At 45.3% G+C, this 13,403-nt stretch overlaps 1 protein-coding gene across 5 annotated transcripts in view; it reads right to left on the reverse strand.

Moving 5' to 3' along the window:
- LOC142466797 (uncharacterized) overlaps positions 1-13,403 on the reverse strand; it is a 369,751-nt gene that overhangs the window by 343,734 nt on the left and 12,614 nt on the right. For 3 of the 5 annotated variants that reach the window (XM_075572229.1, XM_075572232.1, XM_075572231.1), the window contains 2 exons: positions 8,331-8,587; positions 5,948-7,892 (listed from right to left, as the gene is read on the reverse strand). The exons of 1 other annotated variant lie outside the window; for it this stretch is intronic. In XM_075572229.1, the coding sequence (XP_075428344.1) occupies positions 6,534-7,784 (1,251 nt within the window). In that variant the 5' untranslated portion in view covers positions 7,785-7,892; positions 8,331-8,587 and the 3' untranslated portion in view covers positions 5,948-6,533. Of the gene's footprint in view, positions 1-5,947; positions 7,893-8,330; positions 8,588-13,403 lie in introns of those variants that run through there. One more of the 5 variants, XM_075572230.1, reaches the window with a different exon arrangement.

Consider the following 13,403-nt stretch of genomic DNA (forward strand, 5'->3'; position numbering starts at 1 on the left):
GTTGCGGCTGATGCAGGACCCGTATTGAGCTGTCCTCCGGTTGCCTGTATGCTCCACGTCCCACTCGAGCAGGTAAAAACAGCTCAAAGCAGCTCAAAGCTTCGTTGGAGGCTGGGAGTGGTGCAACCAAGCATCTGGACACCAACAATTACTGTATTCACTCCGCAACGCGTTTCACACTAATTCGTGCTTCATCAGGCGGTATAGAGACACCTATGGGGGGGGCCTTTTATGCAGACACTTCAATCCAATTGCCCAATAAATTAATTAATTAAGTACCTCAATGTAAACATTAGATATACTATAGGTTTTAAGTATCTAACAAGCTGGAAGTGTTTGTAAGCACTTACCCAGGAGAATAGAACAATTGCTAGATCATTTGGTGATCCAAATGAAGGTAAATTAGAAGCAGTGTTGGAATATCATGCTGCTAGAGGCTGTCCCCATAGTTGTTAAAAACATGCTTGATTATAGATTACTAAAATCACTAAGCAACAAAATTAATACCATAATGAACATAAATAATAAATGGAGAGTAAAAATAGGTTATGGAAAACAGAATCAAAAGATAAGTAAGATGTAAAAGACCTGGGAAGAAAAGGAAAAAGGCATGTTGGGAAGGGGAGGGGAAAAAGGGAAGGGGGGGAGGGGAAAAAGGGAAGGGGGGAGGGGAAGGAGAGGGCTGGAATGGAAAGGGAAGGGAAAATAAGAAAGGCAGAATAGGGAAATAAAGGGGGGGTGTGAGGGGGGAAGAAAAAGGGGGGAAAGGGGGAAGGTGAGGGGGGGGAGAAGGAAAAACAGAGGTAGAGAAAAAACCTTTAATGGGGGAGGGAAAACAATGAAATACAATCTAAAATGGTGCAACCAATTCCCCAATTATCTTAAAAAAGGTGTCAGTTCGACATAGTCATTGAGACCCCCTGGGTGTTTGGACTGTAAAGTAAAAATCCAAAACTGCTCTCGTTTAGCAATTTGAAGGTCCCTATCTCCTGCCCTCACGTCACCCATGATCCTCTCAATCCCCATATATTTACACCTGCTGGACTACAGTTGTGTGCATTTTTAAAATGGGCTAATAAATGACTGAGGGGTTTAGAGGATGCTTCTAGTTTAGGGATGTTTGAAATATTACGTACATGCTCCATAATGCGTATTTTTAGGTTGCGCTTGGTTCTGCCCACGTATTGCAGTCCACAGCTGTATTGCAGAATGTACACTACATACGTGGACAGACAATCTACGTAGTTAGAGATTTTATATTCAAGCCCTGTGGTGAATGATTTAAACGATTTGTTGGTTAACATTTGTGGGCAAATCTTGCATTTGGTGCATCTATAGTTACCAACCAATCCCAATGTATCCCTCAGATCCTTTTCCCTAGATTTATCAGTGCCCTTTAATAAACTAGGGGCAAGAATAGTCTTGAGTGTTTGTGCCCTTTTGAAAACAATGGGTGGTTTCTTAGTAAGGAATACTTTTAGGATGGGATCCATAAGTAGGATATGCCAATGTTTGGCCAAAATCCCTTTTATAGAATTAAATTAGAATTTATTAGTTTGAATTAACACCATTTAATTGATTTTATACCAGTTTCATTCCTTTGTCTTCTCTGCTGTGACCTCTCCCTTGTTCCCTTTACCCTCCTCACTCTATCCCCCTCTTCCCTTACCATTCTTCCTCACCCCCCTCCCTCCCATTCTGCCTTCCCTTCCCCTTGTATTTTAGCATCTTAAAAGACCATTTGTTGTCTATTGACAGCGATTGATTTATTATTATATTTTTTTTATGTATACTGATCGATTGTCATTCTCTCTCTCCCATCTCTCTTAATTATCATGAATTTGATATTTTATGTTATGTATTCATCCTGTGACTGAGTATTTATTATAATCCTATATGTTTTATATCTGTATAGTTTATTTTTGACCACAGGGTCATGTACCTTTAAGAAGGAGGACCTGTGTTAAATTTAGCTAATTTAAATAATTAATTGATTATGTATACTACATATGTTGTGTACCCACTGGGGGTGTTACTTGCTCCTGAGGAAGCTGTTGTGAACACAGCGAAACGCGTAGAGCCATCTTTAGAGCCATCTTGAGCTTGCACAGCTGTTGAGAAACTGAAGGTGCCGAGTTTGCTGCTTCTCTTTGCTACCTGCTTCCTTATTTGCCGTACCGAAAGTCGTCATCCCTTCACCGGTTGTGACATCACACGCCATCCATCGCGATCCGACGGGGGTCACTTGGAAGTGCAGCAGCAAAGTTTCCATCTTCCAGCGCTCTACTGCCTCAAGAAAAAGGCTATGTGTACATGTTTTATGTACTTATTGTGAGTACATTTCTTATATATGTTTTTAACTTATAAATTTGAACTTTCGTTCTACACCATGGTCTCCCCTCGTTTTTCATGATACCCCCACTCGAGTGGGGCTTCTCCTGCATCACCAGCTGTTCGGGTTCCTGCAATTGCGGTTTATCACTTACCTGCTGACCTGCTAAATGCTGATATTACTACCTACTTGGTGTAAGTAGGCACTTAATAGAGCCAAGATTTTTTTAAACTATATGTTATTATACTGCACCATTATTTTGTATTTTCTATTTTTGGGGTGTTCCTGATACCATCGCTCCCTTCCAATACCTGTATCTACATTATCTTGAGGGGAATCTGTACATATTCCCCGTGAAGGTTGAGAATTTGTTTTTTGTGGCACCTTACAATTCACTATATATGTGTATTTATCACTTTAATCACTAGCACTGTTGTTTAGCGCCGTTCCAAGTCACTTGGGTTCATCAAGCCTTTATACCAACATCCCCCACAACTTGGGTAAAGAGGCCATATTATCACACATCCTGACTCACACTGACTATATACAACTACCTTTGTTTTGCTGCTGAGAGATGTCATTCTCAATAAGAACGATTTCTGATTTGAGCATACTTACTACCTGCAATTAAGGGGCACAGCGATGGCGTCTAACATGGCCCGTGTAATAAAAATGGCGGGGAATATTACGTATTTTAAAGAAAGGCAGAGGCCCCAAAATAGGCTGTCGCCAAACACAAGGGCTGATGTGCCTCCGAGGTTTAGGAGTTAAGATGCCAGCTCCCATCCCTCTCACCACGATGAATTCAAATTTAGCGCACATACCAACGTGGGTGGGAAGCAGGGAGGGGAGGATTCGAGCAGGTGCAGGGTATTTAAACCCTGTGTCTGCTTGAATCCAACATTAATTATCTTTTCTTCTTCCTCCCTGCAGGTTACCTGGTTTCCTGAGTCATGGATCGCCCCAACGCTGGACAGTCTTCCTCTTCCGACTGCCGTACAGTACAGACGCAAGGAGTGAGTGACAGGAGACGGAGCCAGCTCCTGAATTCTCCGGCAGCAGCAGGGACAGAGGAAAAGGTTCACAGGGAAGCTTCGCCCCCAGCCTCACTCCGGTGCCTGCTCTCCCCAGGCTGCAGCACCGGATGGTAAGGGAAGGAGAGCCACAGTGGGGAGAGCAGCGCACCGACCAGCACCAGCAACGATGGCAACTACAGAGGTGAGCACCACACCGGAGCCCCCCACAACGGAGTCAACAATGGCCCCCTCAGACACAATGGGGCCCCCCCACAGCAGATCCCCTGCATTCCAGGAGCGGGACGAGTGTTGTTTCACCCCCAGCTACCCTCCCCCTCATCCTCACAGCTGCAGGATTACAGATAGCCTGCCTCCCACCCGCAGAGGGGCAGTGTTGGAGCCAAAGCCATTCCCCTTTTACTCCTTGTCACCATGACACACAGCACATCACCTGGGGGGTGTTGCTACACATGGGTGGGCTGTTCCCCCCCTTCCCACAGCACCAGTAGTGGCCCCTGCTCCAGTGGCGGCTCCCGCTCCGTCTTTAGCCCCTGCGACCCCATTGCCACAGGCCACAGGGGGTGACCTGGTCATCCCCTTGTTCAGGCTAACCCCCAGCGGATATACCAGAATCGGGGGCACAGGGAGGCGTCACTGAGCCAGGGACCAGCAACGTGAGCTGTGGAGATCTGTGATCGGTCAGCCGGGTGTCCAGGCTGCAGGATCAGGTGAGAATGATAATTCTGTAATGGAGAGATAGTAATGATGATGATAGTGAGGTGGGGTCGGTTGTCACAGAGCTGGACTGTCAGTCCCAGTGGTCAGACAGTGAGGATAGTGGGAGCGCGAGGGAGAGTACTAAGTCAGACACAAGCATTGGCGCACACAGCAAGGAGACCCCGGGTTTAAAGTGCACGAGGAAATGGTTAGACACGTTAAGCAAGTCAGTCGGCGTAGGAAGGAAAAGGGGCAGAACGCGGATAAACGCAAAGCGTGCCGGGACATGGGGGTAGTTTCCTGCCAAAGTGGTAGGGGTACGTATGCAGTCACGTCTAGCTCCCTGTACACACACCTGTCCAGGAAAGCCCAGAGAGATATAGTAACAAGGAAATGTGTGGGTATGCAGAAGCTATCAGTAGAAGGGCAAGAAGAGAGGAAGCATGTGCGGGAGCAGGTGAGAGAGGGTCAGCACATATAGTGAGAAGCACTGGGAACTGGGTGTTGTGTTTGCTGTGTTCGGTGACTGTCTCCTTACAAAACATCCAAAGCAAGAGCCTAATTTAATGAAATACATGCATGTAATACAGACCACACATGATAAATACGGGGGGTCAGCATGGCAGGAATATGACAAAAGGTTTAGGTAGCGGTGGCAGGGAAATCCAATTTAGAGTTTGGGGAAAAAGACATGGCATTGTGGATGCAATAGTGAGACAGAGAAAGCAAGCCCCCTTTTCCAAGGGTCCGGGTGGGCGGCCCGGGAGTCAACAACTGAACAAGGGCACAAAGGGGGAATGCTGGGTGTTTAACGATAAACACTGCACGCTTGGGGCGGGTTGCAAGTTTAGATGTGTGTAGTCAGTGTGGCCACCCCGCCAAAAAGTGCTACATAGCCCCAGGCAACACCACCCTTGGGAGATGGAAAACCTCTCACGAAGGCCCCAATGCCGTTTAGCCTTAGCGCCTTGAGCTGACAGTTACAGGGGTTCCCCGATCGGGAGAAAGCAGGGTTCCTGGTGGAAGGGTTTCAGTGCATACACGGAAAAAAAAGTTTGCAAATACCAGTGGGGCGCATGGCGGGCCCAATCACATTCTTCATTTGGGATTTCGGGCATGAGCACGCTGACGCTGCACACTGATAGTGAATTGTAAATCCGCCACTGCCCGTGCCCCTCACAGCTAAATGCTTTTCATTCTGGGTTAGAGTTACAAATACAAAATAAAGTTGGGTGTGTGTCTCCTGGATTCCCATATGAACACCTCCCTTAGCCTGGCAATGCCCTTGTGGGGAGGTAACGCCAGTGCATGTGTAACACGAATCTCTGCCATTGAGGTGTGCAAGTGTAAGCATTAGTGGGAAAGGTGCTTGTTACATCATTACTGCATATGTCATTAATAAAGGGACACTTAACCCTCTCAGGTGCCTTTTCATGTCTACGTGTAACCTGTGAAATAGACGGTCAGCCCTTGCTGCTCTCTAGAGATATTAAAGGAACATGACATACAGTATGTAAAGGCGGCTGCATTTATTTCCCTCACTGGGGACGTTAGTCTGTGTCTCTGTCCTCCCCCTCAGTATTCACAGGACATTGTAGGACATTTGGTCGCGACAGTTTTGCCGCCACTCACCCACCACCAGCCACTTTGCCGCTAAGGTAAGTGTCTAAACCCCCTACCCTAAAACCCCTATATCCTAAGCCCCCCTTACCCTAGAACCCCCTACCTTAAATCCTTATCCTAAACCCCCCCACTCTAACCGCTAAAACCACTTCAATTAACCCCATAAACTGTAATAACATTTACATTAGAAGCGGCAAGTGGAGGAGGGTCCGGCGTAATGGTCGCGGCAAAACTATTCTGGTTCAAAGCTAATTGAGACTACATACCGCTTCAGCATAATGGGAAACACACATTTTATTAGAACCATCAGCATGGAAATATAAAACATTAAGAACAACATTGTTTTTTAAATAAAACAATTAGAATTATACAAATAACCTACATTTAAAAAGTTAGAACTTTTTTATCCTTTTAAAATGATTGTTTTATGCACCATAAACAAAATTCACTTTTCATTGTGATTTAGCGTAACACAGATACACGTGTGCACATATATGTGAGCGTCTTAGTCGCTGGTTCTCCCTCAAAATGCCTGGCTTTAGATATAGGTCTCTCCCCTGTGTGTGTCCCCTCTTGTGTGTGTTCAGGTGGGATAACCGACTAAATCCTTCCCACATTCCCCACATACATGTAGTCTCTCCCCTGTATGTGCCCTTGTGTGTGTGTTCAGGTTGGATGAGTCACTAAATCCCTTCCCACATTCCCCACATATATGCAGTCTCTCCCCTGTATGTGTCCTCTTGTGTGTGTTCAGGCCGAATAACTGACTAAATCCCTTCCCGTATACATGCAGTCTCTCCCGTGAGTCTCCTCTTGTTTGTGTTCAGGCTGGATAAGTCACTAAATCACTTCCCACATACATGCGGTCTCTCTCCTGTATGTGTCCCCTTGTGTGTGTTCAGGTGGGATGAGTCACAAAATCCCTTCCCACATTCCCCACATACATGCGGTCTCTCCCCTGTGTGTCTCCTATTGTGTATGTTCAGGCTGGATAACACACTAAATCCCTTCCCACATTCCCCACATACATATGGTCTCTCCCCTGTGTGTGTCCTCTTGTGTCTCATCAGGTTGGATGAGTCACAAAATCCCTTCCCACATTCCCCACATACATGCGGTCTCTCCCCTGTGTGTCTCCTCTTGTGTGTGTTCAGGCTGGATAACACACTAAATCCCTTCCCACATTCCCCACATACATATGGTCTCTCCCCTGTGTGTGTCCTCTTGTGTCTGATCAGGTGGGTTAACACACTAAATCCCTTCCCACATTCCCCACATACATGAGGTCTCTCCCCTGTGTGTGTCCTCGTGTGTGTGTTCAGACTGGATAATTCACTAAATCCCTTCCCACATTCCCCACATTCATGCGGTCTCTCCCCTGTGTGTGTCCTCTTGTGTGTGTTCAGGTGGGATATCTGACTAAATCCCTTCCCACATTCCCCACATACATGCGGTCTCTCCCCTGTGTGTGTCCTCTTGTGTGTGTTCAGGTGGGATATCTGACTAAATCCCGTCCCACATTCCCCACATATATGCGGTCTCTCCCCTGTATGTGTCCTCTTGTGTGTGCTCAGGTGGGATATCTGACTAAATCCCTTCCCACATTCCCCACATACATGCGGTCTCTCCCCTGTGTGTGTCCTCTTGTGTGTGTTCAGGCTGGATATGTCACTAAATCCCTTCCCACATTCCCCACATATATACGGTCTCTCCCCTGTATGTGTCCTCTTGTGTGTGCTCAGGTGGGATATCTGACTAAATCCCTTCCCACATTCCCCACATACATACGGTCTCTCCCCTGTGTGTGTCCTCTTGTGTCTGATCAGGCTGGATAACATACTAAATCCCTTCCCACATTCCCCACATACATGCGGTCTCTTCCCTCCGTGTGTCCTTTTCTGCAAGTTCTGGTCTGATAACCAAGTCAGACTCTTCCCACTTTCTCCAAGATCTTTTCCTGTGGCAACTGCTAATATATATTTTTTGGAATGAGAAGCAGTTACATTGTTTATTAATTGCCTTGTCTGGTTGAAAGATGCATTTTCGGTCATATGTATTGGAATGTTGCAAGATTGTTCTGTCCTCATTGTTTCCATATACTCAATTTGGGTGTTTAAACTTCAGATGTTTGAGGAGGTAATCCTGACTCCTAAAAGCAAACTTGCAGGGTTGACATGGGTGGATTATTGGAGCTTGTCTTTGTACTAGACGAGACCAAAAAAATACATAATTTGAAAATTAGATGAAATTAGGCATTTGTTATCTAAAACTTTGTGTGTGCCAAGCACGTGCATTTTAAGTGAAACTTTTGTCCTTTGTCATTGTTTTGTCACAGAAATTGTATTTGTGATGGTGATGTTTTTATTTAAAATCCAAACACAATTTAAGTGAGAAAATGCAAAGAAGTTTGTACATAGAATGCGCATGCTCGTTGCACCTCCCCCCCGTTTGAGCTATTTGCACGTCTACATTTATACTAACTGTGTGTATGTGTGTGTGTGTGTGACTGTATGTGAGTGAGTGTGACTGTGTGTATGTGTGTGTGTGTGTGTGTGTGTGACACTCCCTTTGTTTTTGTGTGTAGCATTGGGAGTGGGCCCACCCTTTGATGGTTTGGTGAGAGTTTGGTCTGGTACAGTCACCTGAGCATGGAAGTTGTGGCCGAGTTCTGTGTTCGGTGTGGGCCAGGCATTGGATGGGGTCCAGGCGACTGATTATGGAACTTGCGGCTGACTTTTGGGGTCCTGCACATGTGCGGTGCTTGGCAAGCCTGCACATGCACGGTGTGAGCCGCACCTGCGCATGCTCGTACGCACCTTTGCACGGCGCCGAGATCTGCGCATGCGTGGGTGTAGCACACGCAAAAGTAAAAGCATGAAATCACTTCCGTCATGGAATTCTGTTACAACACAAGAGATTTTTCCTATCAAAACTCTATAGGTGCCAGCAAAGAAGTTTCACTTCAAAAAGTCACCGTTACACAAACTGTCTTACAAAAGGTCATGCAGGAGAGGTAAGTTGGCATATCCCAAAAAGTTCAGGATGAAAGTAAACTGTAGATGTACATTGTAAAAATTAAGGGTTTAGCACAAAATGTGCAGCATTAGGGCCGGGAAAGTAGACGTAGTGGATCATACATTTAAAAGTGGATCATAATATTTAACGATTTAAAAGGAAATCTCACCAGATGCAAAACACCAATTAAAGGGGCAGAAATCTTTTAAAATCCTTTTGATAGATAGTAAGTCGATAGTTTCAGTTGTGAAGGTATAATTAAAAATGTGTCTCATTAGAAGCTCACATATCAGTCACCGGGTGTTCCCATTACCGCACCATGTCTCTAATAGTTACAGAAATAGTTTCAGATCGTTCAAAGCCTTAGCCACTGAGGTAATGAAGTGGGTTATTAATGTATTTTAATAATGTTGATATATTTATTTATTGCTAGGTTACCATTTATCGCCAATATAGATAACTGGGCCCCCCACTAAGAGGGCCTAGTTATCCAGTGATAATAAATGGTTGTGTGTGTAAAATGTATTTTTAATGTTTTTTTTGTTTTGTTTTAAATGTGTATATATTTTTTGTTAATGTTTAAAACCACATTTGTCTAATAGGGGACGGAGGTAGGGGATGTGGATGATGACGGTAGTTGCCCTGGGGAGGGTGGTTAGGCTTCCTGTTGGGGGTGGGGGTGAAGTGGTGGTGAGAGGGAAAAATACCAAATACGAACCGGCGCCTTAAGGTAAGTCAATACAAATGTCCTAAAGGCTTCCAAATGAGGGAATGAACTGGATAACGGGTTTTAACCCTGCAACTCCAAAGCCACTTGATGGATCCACGGAGATGCGTCCCGTGACATGTAAAATTAAGCACAAGAAAAAAATCATAGTGTAAACTGCAAAACATAAATACAAATAACACCCTCACTCACAACAGAAAACACACAGGACAAAAAACTCAATACCAAAACTAGACAGACAAAAAACAAATAACAGAAAAAAGAGAAAAACAAAAAATAACAATAACATGCAAAGCTGAAATTATTAAGCTAATTTATTAAAAAGTTAAAAAAACAACAAAAATGCTATAATTCTAAATGGCGTGATACATCTGGTCCGGTTTGAGAAAAAACAGAATCCTACTCACAGAATAGATAATCTGGCAAATGGCACTAAAGCAGGAAGATGGTATCTTTATTCTCCTTTTGCAGTGGGGCTTCTTTAGATGTACTCCGATGCTGTCCACACACTCCTAGAGCCAATAATCTGGTGCAGGGGGCGGACTTCGGGCAGAGAAACCTCTTGCTGCTCGTTGTGGTGAAGTATCAAGCCTGATACGCTGTCCTCGCTTGTTACTTGTAATTAGCTCGTGAACTTTGACCCTACGCGTTTCGTGCACTTGCGTGTCACTTCCTCATTTGCCTGATTACTTTATGTATTCTGTGAGTAGGATTCTGGTTTTTCTTAAACCGGACCAGCTGTATCACGCCATTTCCAATTATAGCATTTTTATTGTTTTTTAACTTTTTAATAAACTAGCTTAATCATTTCTGCCTTGCATGTTGTTGTTGTTATTTTTTGTTTTTCTCTTTTTTCTGTTATTTGTTTTTTGTCTGTCTAGTGTTGGTATTGAGTTATTTGTCCTGTGTGTTTCTGTTGTGAGTGAGAGTGTTATTTGTATTTATGCTAGCAGTTTACACTATGATTTTGTCTTGTGCTTAATTTTACATGTCACGGGACGCATCTCCGTGGATCCATCAAGTGGCTTTGGAGTTGCAGGGTTAAAACCCTTTATCCAGTTCATTCCCTCATTTGGAAGCCCTTTGGACATTTGTATTGACTTACCTTAAGGTGCCGGTTGGTATTTGTATTTCGCTTTGACCTTGTTCGGTCAGACTTGTTGCCAGGCAGGCTTGCCTTATATGTATGCATACCAACGTCAAGGTATAACCAAATTAATGCAGGTCCTACACTATACTAAACTGTGAACCTTTCTTTTTACCTCTGTAAGAGGGGAAGAACCATTATAGGTCTTGTTCCTGCAGCAAATGAAATGACCTCCCAAGTTAAAAAGGTGAAGGAGGAGGAGTGAGCTCTGGGGGGAGGTGCCACAACACCCAATTGACTGCTACCAGTCAGACATTGATTAACACACATTCCCAGCTAGCTCAAACTCCCACACCCACCACATGATGAATATATATTTATGTCAACCAGAGAGCTCCTCCTTCACCTTTTTAACTTGGGAGGTCATTTCATTTGCTGCAGGAACAAGACCTATAATGGTTCTTCCCCTCTTACAGAGGTAAAAGGAAGGGTTCACAGTTTAGTGTAGGACCTGCATTAATTTGGTTATACACTGGCGACCAACTTTATTCTTACTTGGCTAGCTCCGCGAATTTCAGAGGACCCCGGTGATGTGCGGTTTTGTGTCGTTTTCTCCCAGGGTATATAGCGTTATATTCGCGGCTGTGATTTAAGCATTTTAATCCCGCTGGCTGCAATACTGCAATGCCGTGTAAAAACGCATGGGGGCGTTTGAGAGCTGTTGTCTTTAAAGCCGTCCCCTATAACCCCTAACATACAGTACTATACATTTTTATTCATAGTGTACATGTACAGGGGGTCTCCGGAGCTGAACTGCGTTGGTTTCAGGTCGGGGGACCCCCTGCTCCCCGAGATACAGCCCCCTTTATGAGGTGCCGGTATCCCTCTGCGTTTAAAGGTCCCGATCACGTGACCGCGGCCTGTAAACCAAGCAGAGGGATACCGGCACCCCCTAAAGGGGCCTGTATCTCGGGGAGCAGGGGGTCCCCGGACCTAAAACCACAGCGGTTCTGCTCCGGAGGCCCTCTGCACATCTACACTGTGAATAAAAAACATATAAATAAACACTCGTTCCTTACCTTAGCGGCTATGTGCTATGGTAACGAAGCAGCATTTCTGTATTTTAATAATATTGTACAGTGAGCAGGGGGTTCCCTGAGCCAGAAATTAATGCTCAGGGACCCCCTGCTCCTGCACAATATTATTAAAAATACAGAAATGCTGCTTTATTACCTTAGTGTATAGCCGCTAAGGCAAGGAAGGGGTTAACTCAACGTGCCCGCTTTATTGTGGGTAGCGGGGGTGGGTGAGGGGGGTATTTGGCCCTTGGTGTGAGTTTAGGACTTGCGGGGGGGTTGCGGGTGCACTTAACCCCTTCACGGCCGTAGCAGTTAATACCGCTACGGTCATGAAGGGGTTAAGCACTCCCGCTACCCCCTGCAAGCCCTAAACAACCACCGTTGGGGCTAATACCCCCTTCACCCACCCCCACTACCCACAATAAAAAAAACTAACACACAGCAGCCGCCAAAAAATAAATACATTTTTATGCATCATTTATATTGGAATGTGAGGTGTTTCATTGGCTTGTGATGATATAGATTGTGAGATCAGTTAGGATTATTATCATGACCGTAGCGGTATTAACTGCTACGGTCGTGAAGGTGTTAAGTGCACCCGCAACCCCCCCGCAAGTCCTAAACTCACACCAAGGGCCAAATACCCCCCTCACCCACCCCCGCTACCCACAATAAAGCGGGCACGGTGGGTTAACCCCTTCATTGCCTTAGCGGCTATACGCTATGGTAATGAAACAGCACTTCTGTATTTTTAATAATATTGTGCAGGAGCAGGGGGTCCCTGAGCATTAATTTCTGGCTCAGGGAACCCCCTGCTCACTGTACAATATTATTAAAATACAGAAATGCTGCTTCATTACCATAGCACATAGCCGCTAAGGTAAAGAACGATTCTTTATTGATGTGTGTGTTTTATTTATACTGTACATGTGCAGAGGGTCTCCGGAGCAGAACCGCTGTGGTTTTAGGTCCGGGGACCCCCTGCTCCCCGAGATACAGGCCCCTTTAGGGGGTGCCGGTATCCCTCTGCTTGGTTACAGGCTGCGGTCACGTGATCGGGACCTTTAAACGCAGAGGGATACCGGCACCTCATAAAGGGGGCTGTATCTCGGGGAGCAGGGGGTCCCCCAACCTGAAACCAACGCGGTTCAGCTCCGGAGACCCCCTGCACATCTACACTATAAATAAAAATGTATTTCAAATGTATTTATTTATAGTCATTTATTAATTTAGATTTTTTTTTTTTTTTGGCGGCTACTGTGTGTGATTTTTTTTTTATTGTGGGTAGTGGGGGTGGGTGAAGGGGGTATTAGCCCCAACGGTGGCTGTTTAGGGCTTGCGGGGGGGTAGCGGGAGGGCTTAACCCCTTCATGACCGTAGCGGTATTAACTGCTACGGCCGTGAAGGGGTTAAGTGCACCCGCAACCCCCCCCGCAAGTCCTAAACTCACACCAAGGGCCAAATACCCCCTCACCCACCCCCACTACCCACAATAAAGCGGGCACGGTGAGTTAACCCCTTCATTGCCTTAGCGGCTATACGCTAAGGTAATGAAGCAGCATTTCTGTATTTTTAATAATATTGTGCAGGAGCAGGGGGTCCCTGAGCATTAATTTCTGGCTCAGGGAACCTCCTGCTCACTGTACAATATTATTAAAATACAGAAATGCTGCTTCGTTACCATAGCACATAGCCGCTAAGGTAAGGAACGAGTGTTTATTTATATATGTTTTTTATTCACAGAGTAGATGTGCAGAGGGTCTCCGGAGCAGAACCGCTGTGGTTTTAGGTCCGGGGACCCCCTGCT

The sequence above is a fragment of the Ascaphus truei genome, chromosome 15 (genome assembly GCF_040206685.1).
Source record: "Ascaphus truei isolate aAscTru1 chromosome 15, aAscTru1.hap1, whole genome shotgun sequence".
Classification (NCBI taxonomy): Eukaryota; Metazoa; Chordata; class Amphibia; order Anura; family Ascaphidae; genus Ascaphus; species Ascaphus truei.